We start from the raw sequence: 20,166 nt of genomic DNA on the forward strand, positions 1-20,166 counted from the left end.
CGGGGCCGGGGGCCGGAGGTCAGTTCTGTGCTGACCGCTTGAGAAGCTGCGGGTCCTGGGGCCTCTGGGTCCCGCAGAAGGGGCACCCCCGCACCTCCCAGGTTCTGAGGAAGCAGGGGACCAAAGGAGCCTGCCTGGTCTTTCTTGCTGGTAACAAGGGTTCCACTTTATTTTGTTGCGAACAATAAATAATCTATAAATAGAACAGGGGAGGGAGGCGTGGGGTGAAGTAAGAATGAACAGGGTTGAAATGGCTGGACTCGGGTGGGCGCAGCAAACCCCTTCTCTGAAACTTCACCTTGCTGCCTTTCCCGCAGGGCTCCCTTCCTGCCACCTCTGCGGCTCCCAGGATGCAGCCCAGGCTGGGGAGGGGCGGTGGGAAGGGCAGTGGGCTAGGCAGGGCGAGTCCCAGCCACTCTAGCACCAGGCAAACGCACACAGTAACGGGCTCCAAGAATCGCCCCTCTCAGCTGCCCAGGAACTGGCCGAGGGGACCTGCTCCAGGAGGGGTGAGGCCCCAGGAGGACAACCTCTTCACAGGCTCCTGGTTGCAAACCAGAGCCGCAGGAGCGGCAGGGCCAGGGCCGGGGGGGGGGGGGGGGGGGGGGGGTCACCCTCTCAGTAGTGTTGAGGGGGCAGCTGAGAGGCCAGGTCTGGGGACCGGCGGGCCTTCTCGGCCAGCAGCTGGTAGAAGGGCTTGGGGGTCCCCCAGTCCTCGTCCTCACTGCTGGAGCTGTCCTGCTTCACGATCCGGTTGTGCTGGAGGCTGAACCTGCGAGCTTTGATGCTGGGGGCAAAAGGGGGGTGGATCGGGGTCACTCCTTCCTTCCCCCTCTGGGGTACCTAGCTCACCCCCCAGAAACTGGGCTGATGGGGAGGTGGCAAGGGCCTATTCCTTCCTTGGTCCCCTCAGAGCAACCCCTGGGCCTCCCAGTCCCGTCTGTACAATGGGGCCGGAGCCCTCCCTGCCCCTGCTACAGGGCGATCTAGGGCTGTGTGCTTCAGGGCCCATGAGAAAGGAGCAGGTGGCAGCTGTGCCACCATGGACGGGAGAGGGCGGCAGGGAGGGGCCAGGAGGGAGGGCGGAGGGGTAGTAGCAGGGAAATGAGACCCAGCTTCCTGCTCTGAGACTCCCTGTGGCAGGAGGGGCCCAAGGGGTCCCGACTGAGGCCATTTGCCCTTCCAAGCTCCGCCGCAGAGGTAGAGCACCTCCTACCACCGTCATCCCCGCCCCACGGATTTCATAAGAGCTCTCAACACCCACATCTTCCACCCCAGTAAACTCCAACCTGTTTCCCACATCATGAGGCCCGAGGCTCTGAAAATCAGAGCAGGAGTGAGGAGCCCCGGAGGCCCCTTTGCTCTGCCACCCGCGCCTCTGGGCTGGGGCCCCTCACCAGTACGGTCTCCGCTCCTGCTGGGTCATCACCCGCCAGAGCTGGGCCAGCTCCTTGGTGGCAGCCGTGGATGCAGTCCCAGGACAGGCTCTGGGACAGGAGGGAGGGGGTGAGGAGAGGCCTGCAGGGCAGCCCAGTCTGGGCGAAGGCCAACAGTCTGACCGCAGGAGGCCCCCTGCCCTCTTGGGGCCTTGGCTTTCCTGCCTGAGAACCCGGGTCTCTTCTATCCACCATGGCCTGAAGGAGCTCAGGGCACACCCCCTGGTGCTGAGGTGTCACAGGGGGCTGGATGAACTGGTTGTTGGGAAGGGGAAACTATGTCTCGGGGCCTGTAGGAGACCCGTATCCACGGCTCCGGGTGCCAGGGCCTGGACTTCCTGTCAGGGCACCAGCTCTTCGCTGGCCATCGAGAGGCCCCACCCAACCCCCACCCCACCTTCGGGGCTGGGTGCCTCATCTATCCAGTCAGCCCCTAGAACTTTGGCCAGAAACCTTAGAAACGAGGGGCTCTCCTCCCACCGGGTTGCTTGCTGGACATGACCTTAGGGTGACTCTTCCCCAACCCCACCCCACGTGCTTGAGAATAGAGCCGAGCCAGGAGAGCAGAATGGAGAGAGGAACGAAACTTCCAGAGGCTTCGCATCATCTGAGCCCCAGGCCCAGGCCCACCGGGGGGGCAATCTACCTCCTCCCCTTCTTTCAGGCTGTGGTAGCCCTTTTCCTAAGCCTGAGTTGGGTCTTGCTGCTTACAATTCATAGGCTTTGACTGCAGCACCAGGACCAGGGGGCAGGGATGTGGCTGAGGAAGGGTCAGGGGGTCATGTCTGGAGGGGGGCAAACGTGCCAGATGACAGGAGCAACACATTCTGGGGGCAGGGAGGGGTGGACGGTGCAGGTCAGGCCCCACCCAGGGCCCAAAAGGACCCCCACCCACCGGATGTACTGCTTCCGGTTCATCCTGCAGAACATGATGAAGCCGTTGACACACTTTTTCTTCATCTGGGGCTGGCAGGGGGCTTTCTTGTTTTCCTTGGGCTTCGTCGGGCCCCTGCCTGCACGGCCCTTCTTGGCCTTCCTTCCAGCCGTGGGCAGGGTTGTGGTCCGCCGGGTGGGGGTCCACGTGCAGTCTCTGTCCTCGTCGCTGGAGGACGGCAGGCCCTCGGGGTCGGCCTGAGTGTCCTGGTGGGGGACAGGGAGGTGAGGGCAGGCCGGGGACGGGGAACCATCCCACCACTGCCGCGGCTGCCCCCCTCACCTCCTGCTGCTTCCATTCCGACTCAGTGTCCGTGTCTTCAGAGCTGGAGCTGGACGGCACCTTGCTATTCTCGCTCAGTGACAGGTAGCAGTGGTCTAGCGACACTGAGGACTGGCACAGGCCATGGGGGTCGGGGGCATCTTCGGGGGCCTCCGAGGGCATCTCCTGCGGTGGAGGGGGGGCGATGGAGAAAGCCGGGGGGTGTGAGGGGAGACCAAGGCATCCCTTCACATCCCCACTCACTGCTCTCCTAGGACGTAACATGAGCATCAGAACCAGCTCAAATCGAAGACTACCTCGTCCATATCACCCCTGACATTCAAGCAAATGTTCCCAGGTTCCCACTGTGGGTCAGAGAGGGGCCGGCTGGGGCTCACCCCCGTTCTGGGGCTAGAACTCTTAACGCCAGAGTGTGGCAGCCCCGATGCCCCAGGCAAGTCTTACCTTCTTTGAGCATCGAGATCACCTACAGTGTGGCGGTCACCACACAGGCTTGCAGGGCTGAGAAGCACCTAGCACAGTGCCTGGCGCTTACTAAGGGCTCTGCTAAGAGTGTCCACTCTGGTCTCTGGTGCAGATTCAGTTACTCATCGGAGGAAGCAGGGGAGATGGAGGAAGAGTCATCTGGGGACCCGAGCTGGGGCGGGCCTCTGCCAGCCAGGCGATGAGCCGCTGGGGAGAACGGCAGCTGGAGCTCACCCCTGGGGCCCGGTCGGGAGGCTCCTTCCAACCGAGGATTACTGAGCTTATTCTGTTTTCAGTTTCCTCATCTGTAGACTGGGGTCACAGGAGACCCCAGCTCACAGTTATGTGGGGTCTTTTATGGGCACCTGGATTTTAGCTCTTATTCTGTGCCTGGTTCCTTCGAGTTCCCGGCACAGAGTGGGGTGACTGGGGGCCAGCAGTGACTGTTCAAAGGGTGGGCAGATGGGGGCACAGACGGTAGACATGTCTCCAGAAAGACGAGGAGAGGTGCGAGCAGATGGACAGTGAGAGGGTGGGGGAGGCAGCTGGCTGGTGGTGGAAATGGATGAGTCAGTGAAGCAGGAGAGCGATGTACATGGAAAGAAGGATGGACATGTCTGTGGACGGATGCCTACCTTGTTCTGTAGCGCCTCAAGCATGCTGTCAGAAAGTGAAGGCATGGGATCTAGCCACACTTCTTCAAAGAGAGCTGTCGGGGAGGGAATGCAGGGTGCCAGCTGGAGTGGAAACACCTCCCTCCAGGCACCCAGGCTCCGTCCTGCCGTCCCATCCAGGATCTCCTGCTGTCCTTCTCTGGATCTCCTGTCTTAGGTCCAAATCCGGCTCACAGGCCAGGTCCCCTGGGGCACCTCCATGCTGAGCGGAGGGAGTAGGTCCCTGACGTGGGCTCCTGGAGGCTTCCCCTTACTGAGGGGCTTCCAGGACCACTGCCCCACAAGGCCACAGGGTTCTGGAGGTGGGGCCTGGATGAGATGCACCCTGGGGTACCCAGGACTCCCGAGCCCAGGGCGGCACACTTGGTGAGTATCACCATGTTTTCTGAATGGACCAAGTGTCAGGTCCAGCCCCAGATGCTCACCTTGGGTCAGGAACTCGGTGCCATCCTCCAGGATCTGTTCTGGCGGTAGTTTTCCTGGGGAGCTGAAGAGGGAGGGGCTGAACCCTAGGATCTCGCTTGGGTGTCCTGTCACACTCCAGTTGGCAATCTGGGGAGGCCCCAAGTCCAGCAGGCTCCCTGGAAAGGAAACATCAGGATGTGTCAGAGATGACCCTCTCCCCCAGCACAGCAGCTGGCTTTGGAGAGATGATGTTAGATGTCAGGGAAGGGTGACTCTGTCAATTGTTCATTTTGAGTGCTTCAGAGAGGAGATTAAGAGACACAATGCCTGGCGCTATGTCATGGATGACCAAAAAACAGCAACAACAACAAAAAAATCAGTATCTGGTGTGCCAAATCTGGATAGACTGATTATAGCTACCTGGAGCTCTGTGTTAAGAAAGATTCTGAGGCAGTGTCTGGGCTCCACAGAAGCAATGTGTGCAGGAGCACCTGCTGGCACAGACCAGCAGGTACACTTACATACCGCTATGCTCACCAGATGACTAGACCCTGGCCCCCTCTCCTCCCACCACGGTACTGCTCAGAAGGAAGTGCCCAGGAAGGGCCGCACCCTAGCGACAATAAGGAGAGATGGAGTTTTGGTCACCATGGGGGCTGCCCTCCGGGGTCCAGGCAGGAAGCCAAGGGTCAGCATCTGGGGAGTCCTTGTCCAGCTCCTCACTGGAATCATAGAACACCAGCTTCTGCCTGCAAGAGGTGGAATTCAAAAGGTAGACCAGGACCCCTGGGCCAGGAGCTGCTGTGCAGCCTGGGTCGAGCCATGTCCCCCGGGGTGTTGCCCACTGTGCCATGAGATAGAGGTCCCTCTGTGCTGGCTGCTGGGGGGTTGCAGGGGGGCAGTCAGGAAGCTTAGTCAGCTGAGGCACCTGCCCTCAAGGGGCTCCAGGCCTGGGAGGAGAGGCAGCTGTCATCATGTGCTGCCACCTGGGGAGCAGGGCTGTGAGGGGCCGGGTGGGTTCCAGTTGGACAGAGGGGGTGTGGTCTGGGGGAGGACCACACTGTGCTCAACCTGAAGGGTGGTGGTTTTCTAGGTGGACAAGAGAAGCAGTCTCATCAGGAAGAGGAATCAGAGGGTGAAAAACCTGGAGGGGCCAAGGCCATGGCTCCCGTGGAGGGTGAATATTCAGTGGTGTTAAGGGTAAGATTCATGGGAGATGGATGGGGAGGGGGCTGGCAAGAAGTTCTCAGATGCCAACTAAGATATTTGGGCTCTGCCCCATGGGCACTTGGGAGAGCTTAAAGCCATGAACTGTCATGACCGCCCCTCAGGCAGCTAGGGAGGACGAGCTGGAAGGGTGAGATCGGAGGCAGGGAGGCTGGCCAGGGGCTGCAGCTCTGCAAGGATGGCCCAGAAGCAAGGCTCTCCTTTGAGCCTCTGCCGCCTGCATGAAGCCAGGCCCACGGTGCTCTCTCCACAGATGCCAGAGAGGATGTAAATTGAGCTCATTTCTCACTACCCCTCAGCCATTCCAGACCAGACGCCTCAGCCTCCTCCACTCAGAGCCCTTGGGTTCTCTTACCTGGGATGGGGCTGGGTCCTGTTGAGAAAATGGATCCTCTCGGCCCCTTGCTGGGCCTTGAAGGCACAATAGAGGCCATCACCCGGGCCACCGATTCTGCAACAGCAGCCTGTGGGGCAGGGGCCGGGGGCAAGTCGGGATGCTTACTCCTGTGCCTGGAATAATCCCGGGAGTCACACATACAAGGGTGGAGAGGTGCTACCGTCTGGCACAGCCTCTGCCTCCCTCCTAAGACCTCAGGCGCGGGGCCTCTGTGTGCGGCTGTGGGGTGCCCCGAATGATCCCTTGGTTTCTGGAACCCCATGTCCCTCTCAGAAGCTGTGAGGAAGCCAAAGTCCTGCAGTGGAATAATGTCAATGAAGACGATGAGAGCAAACAAGCGGAGAGGGCTTCCCACGCCAGCTCAGTTTTAGGCGTTGCATAGACTATTCAGTAGCCCTTTGCTGCAGGGTACCATTATTAGACCCAACTGAGACACTGAGATACCAAGTAACTTGCCCGAGGTCATACAACCGGCAGAAGGGCTGAAAAGCCCTTCCTCCCCTGGTGGGTCAGGGGCCTCCTCTGGGCTCCCACGGCCTCCTCAGCAACCACGGGAAATCTGGGTCACCTTGGACTCCAGCTCTTGCACACGGCCTGGTCCAGAGATGCTCAGGGTGAGCAGGTGGGGGACAGGATGGCTCGGGGCATCTGTTGCCTGCCAAGTGCCCCAGTCTCGCCTGGCGCTCTGCTGGGTGTCACCACACCCTTTCAAGATGGCCCAGGGATAGGAGTCACAAGAGTGACTGCCTGCCTTCCTCCGGTTCTGTGACCCACAGCCTTGCACGAGGGCCACGCTGATGCCATCCTACCCTTCCGTCCACAATGGGGCCCGAAGGGAAGAAGACAATGGGAGAGAGGCCCAAGACAGCATCTCTCTTGTCCACCTCGGAATCCCCAGCTGCTGGACTGGGCTCAGAAGACAGCAGGTGCCTGACAGGTAGTGTATAAATGACTAAGTTAATGGTGAGGGAAGGGAGCAACCTGAGAAGTCACAGTGGATACTGTTCTCAGCCATGTCCAGCAATGTCAGCTGTCCTCCCTTTCTGTCACCTTGAGGCAGGGATGATGCAACTTTGGGGTGACAGCAGGAGCTGGCACATCTTGAAGGGGTGGCAGTCCCCACCGCATTTCTTCCTTGCTGCTCTGGAGATAGGGTCATCCATTTCTTGGGCTTGTCCAGGGCCAGAGAGCGGCGAGGGTTCTGGGCCCGGGTCTGGCGTTCTGGGGGAGCAGACAGACAAGTGTCAGAAGGGGCCCAGAACATGGCTCAGGTTGGGGGCGTCTTTGCTCTGGGCCCCACAGCCTCTTCCAAACTTTGTCTAGCCTGGTCACTCACCAGCCCTTCCCAGGTAAGCCTGGATCCTCAGTTAGAGGTCATCTCAACTGAAGCTCCCTTCCCCATCCACACGTTCAAATCACCTTACAAGCTCAGAGAAAATACTCATGCCCAGGCTCCACCCAAGGCCACTGAACCTGACTTTCTGGGTGTGAGGTTTAGGCATGGGCATTCTTTTTTTTTTTTTTTTTTTTTTAATTTTTAGGCATAGGCATTCTTTACAGTACCCTGGATGAGTCAAAGGAATATGCAGCCAAGACTGGAAATCATTGATTAGGTCACAACTCCCATTTTATTTTATTTTATTTTATTTTATTTTATTTATTTATTTATTTATTTATTTATTATTTTTTTTCACAACTCCCATTTTAAAGACAAGTCAACTGAGGCTTGCAGATGGGAAGGGACATGTGGTCCATTAGTAGCAAGACAGAGGTTGGCCTGAGGATGCTTGCTTTCCACACTCGGGTCTTTCCATCAGCCCATGCTCCCTGATGCCCTGGCCCAGGATGGATGACTGATTGTAAAGACAGTTAAGTGCTAACAGCCGCTTACAATCACTGAGCATTGACTGTGTGCCTCTCCACTCAGCATTGCTCCAGGGGTGTGGACGCAGGCTCTTTAAGATCAGCCTGTGTCCACCCCCAGGAAGCAGAGGCTCAGAGAAGGAAAGCAACCATGCCAGGCCCCAGAGCTAGTGAGATGAGGGGCCGGGAGCTGAACCAGGTAGGTCTCACTGTAAAGCGCTGTTAGGGGACTCTGGGTAGCTGACTGGGCCTCCCTGGAGTAAGATGGCTCTGGAAAAGGAGCTTTGCTCCCATTTGACCTGGCTTCCTGTCCAGCCTCACTTGTACCTGAAAACCCTGTCAGTTTCTTCTTCCGGGGTTTCCGGCAGGCTCCCTGAAGACGGGACTTCCGAGAGTGTGGGGAGCTTGAAGGGGTGGAGTGTCGCCGCCGCATTGCGCCTGAGGCCGAGTTCCGACCTGCACAGCCTGGAGAAAGAGTCAGGTCAGAAGTCCCCAAATTCATGATGTCCCATCTCCTCCTTCCAGACCATGCTTCCCAATCCTGGGCAGAGGGCTGGACAGCTCTGGTCTCCAAGCTGACTTTACAAATGTGGAAACTGAGCTCCCAGGGGGAGACTGCACTGGTCTGAGGTTGCACGGCCAGGCAGCAGAGGTTACAGGGTGAAAATTCAGGTTTCCACAGGACCATTCTGGGTTGGCCAAGAAGGAAGATAGACTCAACGCTTCCCAAATGCTTCCCCACCATCAGCATCCCAAACCAATTCCTCTTCCTACCTTCCACAGAGCAGTGAAGGCCACCCATCCTGGCTCACCCAGGGCCTCTCCATCAGGCCTCTCAATTCTCCCTCATTAACCTCACCCAAAGGTACCACTTCTGTCCACAGCCTGACCCGCAGTGTGAGACCACTCTGTCTCTTGTCCAGATCACTCCCAAAGGCCTTCCTACTGACCTCCCTGACTCTAATAATCAACAACCAATTAATAATCAATCCTGCTCACTAGATATCAGGCACCTCTTCCTAAAAAAAAAAAAAAAAAAAAAAAAAATCTGATCGTGGCTTTCCCCAGCTTTTAAAAGTCCACCAGTTTTTCTCATCTTGGTCTCCCTCCCTTAGCCAGGCGCTCAAAGCCCTGCAGGGTCTGGTACCTGCCTCACCTCCCCTCACTCCCGCCTATGGATTTGTCATGCCAGCGACAGCAACAGCACCCAGCACATCATGCAGCACTGGATGACCAACTTGTTGCAGGCACCAGGTGACAGCACTTTCCATGGGTACTAACTCATTTAATCCTCACGACAAACACAGAAAGGAAGTACAGTGACCCTAGAACAAGCAGGGTTTAGGGGAGCTGAACCCCGTGCTGTGGAAAACCCCTCTCTAATTCTGACTCCTCCAAAATCTGACTATTAATAGCCTACTGTTGACCAGAATCCTTACCAATAATATAAACAGGTGATTAGCGTATATTTAGTACATTATACGTGTTATATACTGTATTTGTACAATAAAGTAAGCTAGAGAAAAGTGAGTGTTAAAAAAAAAACTCATAAGGAAAAAGGCTTTACAGGACTGTACTGACTGGATTTATCTAAACACATCTGTGTGTAAGTGGGCCTGTGCTGTTCAAACCCGGGTTGCTCAAGGGTTGGGTATACTAGTATTGGTTTCATTTTGCAGCTGAGCAAACTCAGGCACAGAGAAGTTAAGGTCACAAGACACGTGTTTGCATCAGGACCTGGTTCACAAGCCTGTACATATCGTCTTGATGCGACAGTCTCTCCAAGCACACCAACTGCCTGCCTGTCCCAGACATTCCACACACATCTTCTCGGGCTTGCATTCTGCTCACTGCTGCTCTGGCCTGCCAGGGCGCCCCCTGCTACTATTTGCACAGGCCCAGGTGCAAGGCCCCAGACACTCCTTCTCTGAGTTCACAGCATCTTGCACGTCTCTCTGACTTTGTCTGCTCTGCAAGGCTCTGGGATCCCTGGGGACCTGGGCTCATTCATCATGTAAGTCAGTTGGTGTCCCTGACAGCCAGGACAGTGCTTGGTATGTAGCAGGCCTGGGCCATGGTGACTGCACTCACCCCCATGTCCGCCTTCTCCATTGGTGGTGTGGAATTTGAGCAAGGCCTTGGCCACATCGATGCTTCTCTGGAGGTACTGAATGTAATGCAGGACATGCAGCAGAATCTCCTTCTGCTCCCAAAAGAAAGACAGGATTGGGCACAAGAATGGGGGCCCAGGACAATGTGAGGCTGCTGGGGAGCCCACTCCCCACCCCAACAATTCCTCCATTGGCAGACATACTTCTATTCTGTTTAGACCTTGCTGTAGCTCAGGGAGGGATTTGTTATAGCTAAGGAAACTGAGGCTCAGAGTGGTGGTGTCATTTGCTAAGGTTAGAGAGGAAGGGGCAGAGCTAGGATCCGAACTCAGGCTGCCTGCCTCCTGGCCCAGTTTTTTCAATACGTACTGTTTGGTTTACCAGCCCTGGCCCTTTGCACATGCTGTATTCTCTATCTGCAAAGCTGTCCCCTTCCCCCGCAGGCCTCCACCTCCCACACTGAGGACTTATCCTCCTCTGAGCCTTAGCACAGTGGTCTCCCCTTCCAGAAGCTTTTCCACCTCCCTGACCCCTCTTACACAGGCTTGGTCAGATGTCCCTCCTCAGCACTCTTGTAATGCCCTGGGCCTATTTTATAATTATCTGTTCATGCATTATTCTCTCTCTCTCATAGACTTTGAACTAGTTGAGGGTAGAGGCTGTAGCTAAGTGATTTCTGTATCCCTCGCTCACAGAATTAAGAGGTGGCTTAGCCAGTGATCGCTGAGGATTATCTCCTCACTGGCACTGAGCACGATGCCTTCTGCCCACCAGGCATCACCCAGTCAGCCACCCAGTACTAAGTCAGTACCAGAGACACAAAGCTAAAAAAACTACTACCCACCAAGGGCCAGGTATGTAGGGGTGAACCAGAAATACTTTTGTTTGCCTTCATGGAATGTATAATCTATTTTTTAAATATTTTATTTATTTATTCATGAGAGACACACAGAGAGAGAGAGAGAGGCACAGACACAGGCAGAGGGAGAAGCAGGCTCCATGCAGGGAGCCTGATGTGGGACTTGATCTGGGGTCTCCAGGATCACACCCTGGGCTGAAGGCGGCGCTAAACCGCTGAGCCACCTGGGCTGCCCCTGGAATGTATAATCTAGTGAGGACAGTGACCCTTAGTAAATTTGTAAGTCATACAAAATTATCAATGGTGTGATAAGCATTATGAATAAGAGTGTAACAAGAGATTCTGAAATTGGACTTGAGTGTCTGGAAAGACCTCCAGCATTTTTAAAAAAGATTTATATATGTTAGAGAGGGGGAAAGAGCAGAGGGAGAGAGAGGATCCAAGCAGACTCTGCCCTGAGTGCAGAGCCCAACGTGTGGCTTGACGCGGGGCTCAATCTCACAACCCAGAGATCATGACCCTAAGACCACAACCCTGAGATCAAGCCTGAGCCGAAACCACAGAATTAGACACTTAACTGACCCAGTGCCCAGGCCTTTAGCATTTAAAGAGACCAGAAGAATGACAAGAATTAGCCTGGTGAAGAGGTGAGGGAAGAACACCAGTAAGTATTTCTTGGATTGAACTGGATCTATAGAACACCAATAAAACTGTTAGTAGCAATCTTCCAAACCCTAGATGAGGAAACATGGTGCCACAGAGGGACTGGTGTGAAACTCTTCATAAGCTTGAATACTGATGGTCACTGAAACAATGTGACCTGATCCACGGAAGGAAGCTATAAGGAACATGGGCAGGAGACTGTCACTTTTTTTTTTTAATTTTTTTTAAAAATTTATTTATGATAGTCACAGAGACAGAGAGAGAGAGAGAGAGAGGCAGAGACACAGGCAGAGGGAGAAGCAGGCTCCATGTACCGGGAGCCTGACGTGGGACTCGATCCCAGGTCTCCAGGATCACGCCCTGGGCCAAAGGCAGGCGCCAAACCGCTGTGCCACCCAGGGATCCCGAGACTGTCACTTTGGAAGGACCTGGATCCAATCTGCCACTTCCTGGCTGTGTATCGGGAGCAGGCCATTTTAGCTTTTTGAGCCTCAGTTTTCTCATCTGTGCAATGGGAATGAGAATATTTCTTGAGGCTCAGACAATTATCGTTAGGACTGAATAAATTAGCTTGTGTGAAATCGCCCAGCACAGAGCCTGATACGCTAGTTGCCTAATAAATACTTCATCGATGATGGAATGAGAATACTTTCATCAGGTTCTCAAAGGATTAAATGAGAACTTTTTCTAACTTTGAAAACCGGACCACAGGATTTTCAAGAGCAGACAGACATTTTATCTCCAACATCAGGCTTGGCACATCATTGGCACGCACTAAAGCTGAAGTGTCTATAATCTGTAAAGTAATATGAAATTTTTTTGAAACATTATTATTAATAATATAAAGGTTTTATGCAGAACGTAATTGGATTCAGTATATTCCAATTAGAGATCAGTAATTGATGCTTCAGGAAGGTTAGCTTGTGGGCCACAGCAAGGTTTCAGATCCCAGAGACCTTCTGAAGGGAAGATCAACGGGTCCTATAAGTATCTCAGCTGAAGGAATTCACTCTCGCTCATTCATTCATTCAACAAACACCTATTGAGTGTTGAATGACCAAGCAGATGAGGATGTGTACCTTTGGAATGACACACATGTGACTCTTTCTGCCATTAACCAGCCGTGTCCTCTGGGCAACATGACCCCTCTGCGCATCAGTGTCCTCACACTGGAATATGAGCACACCCAGATGCACCTCTCAAGCCTTGGGGTGGGGGGGGTTAAATGAGAAAAATGTATATAAAATGCTTGGCACTCAGGATCTGACACCTAGAACCCTCAGTAAATTGGGAGAAGTTGTAGTTGTTGTCTGCTCTGTGCTGGCCCCACAGATGCTAGGGATAGAGTTGTTTCCACTATGGCAGTATGGTCCTTACCCCTCATAAAACCCCTCATCTAAAGGGGTCAGAGGTAGGGCACCTGGATTGTTCAGTGGTTGAAGGTCTGCCTTTGGCTCGGGTTGTGATCCCAGAGTCCTGGGATCGAGTCCCACATCGGGCTTCTCGCATGGAGCCTGCTTCTCCCTCTGCCTATGTCTCTGCCTCTCTTTCTTCGTGTCTCTTAGGAATAAATAAAAAATATATATACAAAAATAAAGGGGGGATCCCTGGGTGGCACAGCGGTTTAGCGCCTGCCTTTGGCCCAGGGCGCAATCCTGGAGACCCGGGATCGAATCCCACATCGGGCTCCCGGTGCATGGAGCCTGCTTCTCCCTCTGCCTGTGTCTTTGCCTCTCTCTCTCTCTCTCTCTGTGTGACTATCATAAATAAAAATAAATAAATAAATAAATAAATAAATAAATAAATAAATAAATAAATAAATAAATAGATGGGTCAGAGGTAAAGAAACAGTCACAGGATTGTGCCGAGGGCTTTGATGGTCAGAGGGAGAAGAACTCCCGGGACCATATGGGGCAGGAGCCCACTTCATCAGTCAGGATGGCGAGGAAGGATGACACAGACTTAAGCCGTACCCTAAAACGCAAACATAGGAAAGGCAACACATAACAGTTCAATCCATTCATTGAGCGTCAGGCTGAGCATGTCGCATAGCCTTGGCACAGGTCGTGGCGACGTGCTTCAGGCAGACGGGTACATGGGGAGGCTGGGGAGTGACCAGGACACAGGTTATATTTGGAACAGGAGTCTCAGGATGGAGCCTAAGAAAGGATGATGGTGGAGAGGAAGAGGGATCATTGAGACATCAGAGGATTGATGGTGATGAAAGCAGCCTGAAGCCTGGGGAGAAGTTCATGAGGTGCAGTCATCTGGTCAGTGATGAAATGTCACCCATCACCTGAGTCGACTGTTACTCCTTTGGGGCGGGAACTATGACCCAGTCATCTCTGCCCTCCCCCCCAAGAGTTTATTACAGTACCTATGCACACCACATACACAGATGTTTGAGGACAGAGGAAGAAATTCCTCAAGCATTTCTGAGCACCGTGGTGGTCTGCTTAATGCCTGTCCCCGAGCACATCCATGTCCTAGACCCCAGAGGCCTGTGAATATGCTGCCGAATATAACAAAGGGGACATAGCAGATGTGACTGAATAAGGATCCTGAGATGGGGAGATTGTTCTGGATTAACCGACTGGGCCCAGTGTGGTCCCAGGGGTCCTGACAAGCAAGAGGCTGGAGGCCGAAGGCAGAGAAGAGGTGAAGTGAGGATGGAGGTGGAAGAAGAGCAGGAGACAGCTTGGAAGATGTTATGCTGCTGGCTCTGAAGGGGCCGTGAGCCAAAGAACACAGGCGGCTTCTAGAAGTTGGCAAAGGGAAAGGAAACGGATGCTCCCTGGGAGCCTTAGAGAAGGACCAACTCTGCTGACACCCTGACTTTAGACCTGCGTGGCTTATTTGGGGCCTCTGCCCTCCAAACCGGGCGAGAACAAATTTGCGTTGTTTCGAGCCACTGAGTATGTGCCACTTTGTTAGAGCAGCTACAGAAAGCTATGGTACAGGCCGACCACCACGAGACATGTAGGAGGGAGAATCAACACAACCTGGTGGTGATCCGAGGCACCAAGGAGGTTAGGGTGGGGGTCTGGCATTGTTCCCCAAACACCCACTCTCTTGAGCCTTTCGGAAGGCAGGTAGCCCATTCTAGGTGGGAGTCAGTTATTCTTAAGTTCGAATCCTAATTGTCCTGACCACATTCTGAGTTCCCGGAGGATGAGGAGCCGGTCGCGGGTTCCTTTGGCTCCCCTCGTTGCAACCAAAACATTCAGCTTTTGACCTCCAACAGCCTTTCCAGAAATGATGATGAGTGAGTGAATATGTGACGGAATGAGAGGAACTATGGTAAGAAAACACGGCACCAAGCCTTCAAGATCTCTGAATCCCTTTATACAGTGTTCCCACTGGCGGCAGCTCAGCACAGTATAACATTTCCCCAGCAGCCACTGGGGACATACAGTGGCTTTATCTCTTGTTACCTTGTGAAGGTGATGCCCCCAGGACACAGGACTAGGGACCTAGTGAGGGAATTGACATTTCTTTGAGGACTGTCATGGCTCATATGTCATTCTGGCCTCAAAATATCTCTGGGTAGTAGATTTGTCTTCGTTTTGACTGAGAAACGTGATGCTTGAGAGGCTGATAGGCTGAGGGCCCTGCCCAGAGTCCGGCCGTTTCGGGCCATCGGGCTCGAACCCAGGGCTGTTTGACTCCCAGAGTGATGGCCCTTACCCCATGGTTTGCAGATCTTCCCTCTCCCACTTGTCCCTGCATCCTTTGCAAGAAAGGATCCTGAAGGGTCCTAGTGGTGGGACCGCAGAAATGCCCACTCTGGGCAGGACCATGCCCATCTCAGCATTGTCATTGAGAGGGTCTGCATCGGGGCCCCGGAGAAGGGAGGGTAAGCTGGGTACTGATATTTGCAGACCTGCTCCCCTCACCCTCCCGCCTCCTCTCCTTCAATCCCCGTACCTTGGTGAGCTTCTTAATACCCGTCTTCAGGGCTACAGGTAGCAGCAATGCCAGCTCATGCAGTTTGCTGGTGTGGTTTTTCCTCTGCCTCCGGGTTTGGGCCGAGAGCTGGTTTTGGTGAGGACATCTGAAACAGAAACTGGCCCCTGATTCCCAAACCACCGGCCTTAATGTTCCTCATCTCAGAGAGGCTCCCCGTCCCCAGGCCCCCAGACAGAATCCTGGGCATCATAGGTCTCATCAAATCTTGCCCATTCCCCTCCCAATCCCTTCTCTCCTGCCCCTGCCCCTGCCCCTGCCCTAGGTCACGTGTGGACATCCCCCTAGCTCTCCCAGCCTCCTCCCTGGCCTCCTCCAATCCAGCCTGTTTACTAGACCCAGGGTGATCTCTGAAGCTGCAGATCTGGCCACGGTTTTCTCATCTGTGCAATAGGAATGAGGATATTCCTTAAGGCTCAGAGGATTATCAACAGGACTGTGTGTGTGAAATCGCCCAGCACACAGCCTGATACTCAAGTTACCTAGTAAGTGCTCTGAACCTCTCGATACCATCCTATTATTAAGGACCAAGTGTAAACTCAACATGGCTTATAATGCCCCCTCCAGACCTGGCTCTGCTGACCATACTGGTCTCATCTCTTACTTTCTTTGGTTCTCTCAAATCAACTGGCTCTGACTCCACTGGACAGATGAGGTACCACTGCTAAGGGCCCTCAGCCCCATGCTCATACATTTCTCTGAGAGCTGGGGAGGGGGTGTGGACCACTGTATCTCTAGCATCCAGAACAGGGTCTGGCACACTGTGGGAACTCACTGAATATTTGCTAAATAAATAAAAAGGGTATGACAGAAGTTGACTCCTGGGCTAATGCAAAACTTCCAGGATCTAATCCCTGAATTCATAATTTATAATATACCTCCCCACATACACCTCTACCTCTCTCTTGACAGATGGGGACACAAAGACATTGGAGTCTCTCTCCCAAATTACAGGCCACTGCCACTACTCACATGACTCCTTTGGGAATGCCCAGACATCCCCATCTCCACCAGTCCCTGTGTCACCTTCCCTCAGGGCTCTGTTCAATTGCCACCTGTCCCAGGAAACCCCTCCCTCACCCTCTTCTCCTGTTCTGAATGTCCATAACACTTTGTCACCTGCGGCCTGGCCACGCCCAAAATACTCTATTGATTATCCAGCGGTGTTTAGTTCCTACTCACACCCACAAACTGGCACCTCTTCTTTGCCAGACCCTAAAATAATTTTTCTCATGCATTCATTCAGCAATTACTCATGGAACACCTACTAAGTGCCAGGAATGCTGTTAGGTGAGGGGATAAAAGTATAAAAGCCAAAATCCCCTTCTAAGTGCCCACAGTCCCGTCAGGGATAAAGTCATTAATCAAATTGTCACACAAACAAACATAAAATTCCAATTAGGACCAGAACCAGCTATATAACTTGTTGGGGAGGGGAGCCTTATGAATGAAAATGTGGGGCCCCCTTTTTAAAAATGAAGAATTTCAAGATGGTGAGAACAGGGCATTAAACCAAGCCTCAGGCTCCTCTGTAACTGCATGAGTCACACACCCAGGAAGTTGGCCCTGATGGAGACAAAGAAGTGCTGCTTGGTGCTATGGAAGCTTGAAACAGGTGGCTTTGAGCCACTCTATTTTTTTTTTTTTTTAAGATTTTATTTATTCATGAGAGACACAGAGAGAGAGCGAGGCAGAGACACAGGCAGAGGGAGCCCGATGTGGGACTTGATCCTGGGTCTCCAGGATCATGCCCTGGGCTGAAGGCGGCGCTAAACTGCTGAGCCACCCGGGCTGCCCTACGTTTTCCCTCAGGAAGTAAACCTGGCCAGAATTAGTTCTGAAAGATGAGTGGAGATACATAGGTGAAGAGGGAAAAAGCACATTTCGGAGAGAGGGAACCTGTGCAAAGGTCCTGTGGCATGAGGAAGCATGGAGAACTCAAAAGAACTAGAGCTGCAGTGTCTGGCATACAGTAAACAAGGAGTCTTGTGGGGTGAGACAAGGCTGGAGGAGATGGGGCCAGATGAGGCAGGGTCTCAGAGGCTCATAGTAGAAAAGTTTTGCTTTTATCTGAAGCCCAACAGGAAACCACAAAGGGGCTTTATGCAGGGAATGATACTATTAGTGCCCCCTCTCAAAACCACTACGAATATAGAAGACTATACATATTTGTCAGCTAAATGAAGGAATGAAAGAGAAAAAAACAAACAAACCCAAATCTCTGGTCTCCAGTTACCTCCTGGTAGAAACCATAATTTTCAGAGGCAAGGGCATTGGGGTGCTATCTTTGGAGGTAAACGAGGTAGGGGGCACTCTAAAGTCCTGTATAGCCCTGATATTTACTTTTTGTACACCACTTGCCTTCTGTTCTAGAGGACTCCCTGGAAGCCCCAGCGAGAGGACACAGAAAGCAAGGAAGAAAAAGCATCCAGGCTTATTAAAGAGATAGGTGTTCCCTGAGCGTGTCTGAGAAAAAGAGTTGCGTACAGTAGTCCTTGGGTGTTTACTTGGGGTTTTGGCAAAGCATTGAGAGCCTTCTATGTGCAAACACAGAAGTTGCAGGGGGAAAAAAATTCGAGGGAGGAAGAGGGTGACGAGGCATCACAAAATCTTGGCATCTGCTAGGCAGTAGTCCTAAGTAGGTGTGACCTGGGCTGTGCTCCTAGAGCAGGAGGCCTCCAGGAGCTGTACTTCCTCCCAAGGCCGTCCCTTTCCTTGCTGGATGGTTCTGGTTTCAGACAAGTTCTTTCCTCATGAGATTTGTAATTTTCACCAATCCCAGCTCTGCCCTCTGGGTCTTCAAGGAACAGGCCAGCTCCAGCCACTTGGGTCCTTTTTCTGTTTCTCTAAACTGCCAAGTTTCTTTCTGCCCTAGGGCCTTTCCTATTCCCTCCACCTGGAATGTTCTTTTGCCCTGATTGTTGTATGGCTGTTTTTTTCTTTGCCATTCAGCATTTAGCCTAGATATAACCTCCTCAGAGGGGCTTTTCATGACCAACAGATCAAACTAAGTATATTCTTGGTCACATCCCCGTATTATTTATCAAAATCTGAAATCTTCTTTCTCTGTTATAAACACCACAGGGCAGGGATTTTTGTCTAGTTTATTAATTGTCATATCATAGATTGACTTACCCTTTAGACACAGTAAGCACAGTACCTGTCTGGTGCCACTTTTAAGAGCTCATAAAAATGCTTTCTTTCTTTTTCTTTTTTCTTTATTTATTTTTAAGATTTTATTTATTATTCATGAAAGACACAGAGAGAGGGAGGCACAGACACAGGCCCAGGGAGAAGCAGGTTCCATGCAGGGAGCCTGATGTGGGACTCGATCCCGGTCTCCAGGGTCATGCCCTGGGCAGAAGACAGGAGCTAAACCGCTGAGCCACCCAGGGATCCCTCTTTTTCTTTTTTAAAGATTTTATTTTGGGGCACCTGGGTGGTTCAGTGGTTGAACATTTGCCTTTGGCTCAGGGCATGATCCCAGGGTCCTGGGGTGGAATCCCGCATAGGGGTCTGCACAGGGAGTCTGCTTATCCCTCTGTCTATGTCTCTGCCTCTCTCTCATGAATAAATCAATAAAATCTTTTAAAAAAAGATTTTATTTTTAAGTAATCTGTATACCCAATGTGGAGCTCGAACTCACAGCCCCGAGATCAAGAATCGCGTGCTCCACCGCTGGAGCCAGCCAGGCATCCTAAAAATGTTTTATTTTCTTTTAAAATCTATGCTGATGGGCAGCGTGGGTGGCTCAGTAGTTTAGCGCTGCCTTCAACCCAGGGTGTGATCCCGGAGACCTGGGATTGAGTCCCACATCGGGCTGCCTGCATGGAGCCTGCTTCTCCCTCTGCCTGTGTCTCTGCCTCTCTATCTCTGTGTGTCTCTCATGAATAAATAAAGTCTTAAAAAAAATAAAATCTATGCTGATGTTGTTGTAAACTAAAACTTTAAATATGTTTTTAATGGAGGAAGGGTCCCAAGAAGGCAAAATTGCTTAGGGCCCATGATAAGTTGTATGTGGCCCTGGCCAAATCCCTAGCTTCTAGAATAACAACCAGCACTTAGTGTTTCCTCTTCCCTGAGCTAATCAGCCTGAGCCCTCCCTAGTTTATTTTACAGGAGCTGGAAAAGCCAGTCCAAATTTCTCATATTAAATAAAGGAAAACCAAGGCCCAGACCCTAATTTGCTTTAATGTGTGCAGAGATTTAAGAATAAGAGCTGTCCCAGGGACACCTGGGTGGCTCAGCAGTTCGAGCATCTGCCTTCGGCTCAGGGCATGATCCTGGAGTCCTGGGACGAGTCCCGCATCAGGCTCCCTGCATGCAACCTGCTTCTCCCTCTGCCTGTGTCTCTGCCTCTCTATCTCTCTCTGTCTCTCATGAATAAATAAATAAAAATCTTAAAACAAAACAAAAAAAAGCTATCCTAAAGTGGGACATAATGGGGGACGATCCCAAGAGGCAGCATAATAGTTGGTTTTAAGCTCTAGCATTTGAATAAGACAGACTTAGAGTGAAATCCCAGCTCTGCCCCTTGCTGTGTGACTTTAGACAAATGTTTTAACCTCTCTGAGGCGGTTTTTCACTCATTTCTAAAATGGAAGTGGCTAGAAAGTTGACAAATGGAGTGGAAGTACCGTGTTGGATAATTATAGTTGATAAAATTGTTTTTGGTTGACCAACAGTTAATCCCCCTTGTCTGGTAATACTTTCCTTTGGAACCACCCCTCCCCCACTCTAGGTCCATGTGGTTCAGAGAGGTCGATTCCAGCCTCCCGCTCCACTAGGCAGCACAGAACTAAGGTCCAACTGGGAAGAGTCACAGTGATTGGATCAGGATTGGGGTCATAACCCATGTTTGGCCAAACAGAATCAAGGGATTCC

General features: G+C 52.4%; 1 protein-coding gene across 1 annotated transcript in view; it reads right to left on the reverse strand.

Moving 5' to 3' along the window:
• Nucleotides 1–122: 122 nt before the first annotated feature.
• MEIOSIN (meiosis initiator) overlaps nt 123–20,166 on the reverse strand; it is a 25,878-nt gene continuing 5,834 nt past the window's right edge. Inside the window, exons 5-16 of the mRNA XM_072784059.1 lie at nt 15,244–15,370; nt 9,775–9,886; nt 8,011–8,148; nt 6,802–7,041; nt 5,779–5,887; nt 4,845–4,945; nt 4,217–4,372; nt 3,753–3,943; nt 2,653–2,817; nt 2,332–2,576; nt 1,398–1,487; nt 123–787 (exon numbers count right to left, since the gene is read on the reverse strand). Coding sequence (XP_072640160.1) covers nt 619–787; nt 1,398–1,487; nt 2,332–2,576; nt 2,653–2,817; nt 3,753–3,943; nt 4,217–4,372; nt 4,845–4,945; nt 5,779–5,887; nt 6,802–7,041; nt 8,011–8,148; nt 9,775–9,886; nt 15,244–15,370 — 1,843 coding nt within the window. The 3' untranslated portion in view covers nt 123–618. The remainder of the gene's footprint in view (nt 788–1,397; nt 1,488–2,331; nt 2,577–2,652; nt 2,818–3,752; nt 3,944–4,216; nt 4,373–4,844; nt 4,946–5,778; nt 5,888–6,801; nt 7,042–8,010; nt 8,149–9,774; nt 9,887–15,243; nt 15,371–20,166) is intronic.

Source organism: Canis lupus, chromosome 1 (genome assembly GCF_048164855.1).
Source record: "Canis lupus baileyi chromosome 1, mCanLup2.hap1, whole genome shotgun sequence".
NCBI classification, from domain to species: Eukaryota; Metazoa; Chordata; class Mammalia; order Carnivora; family Canidae; genus Canis; species Canis lupus.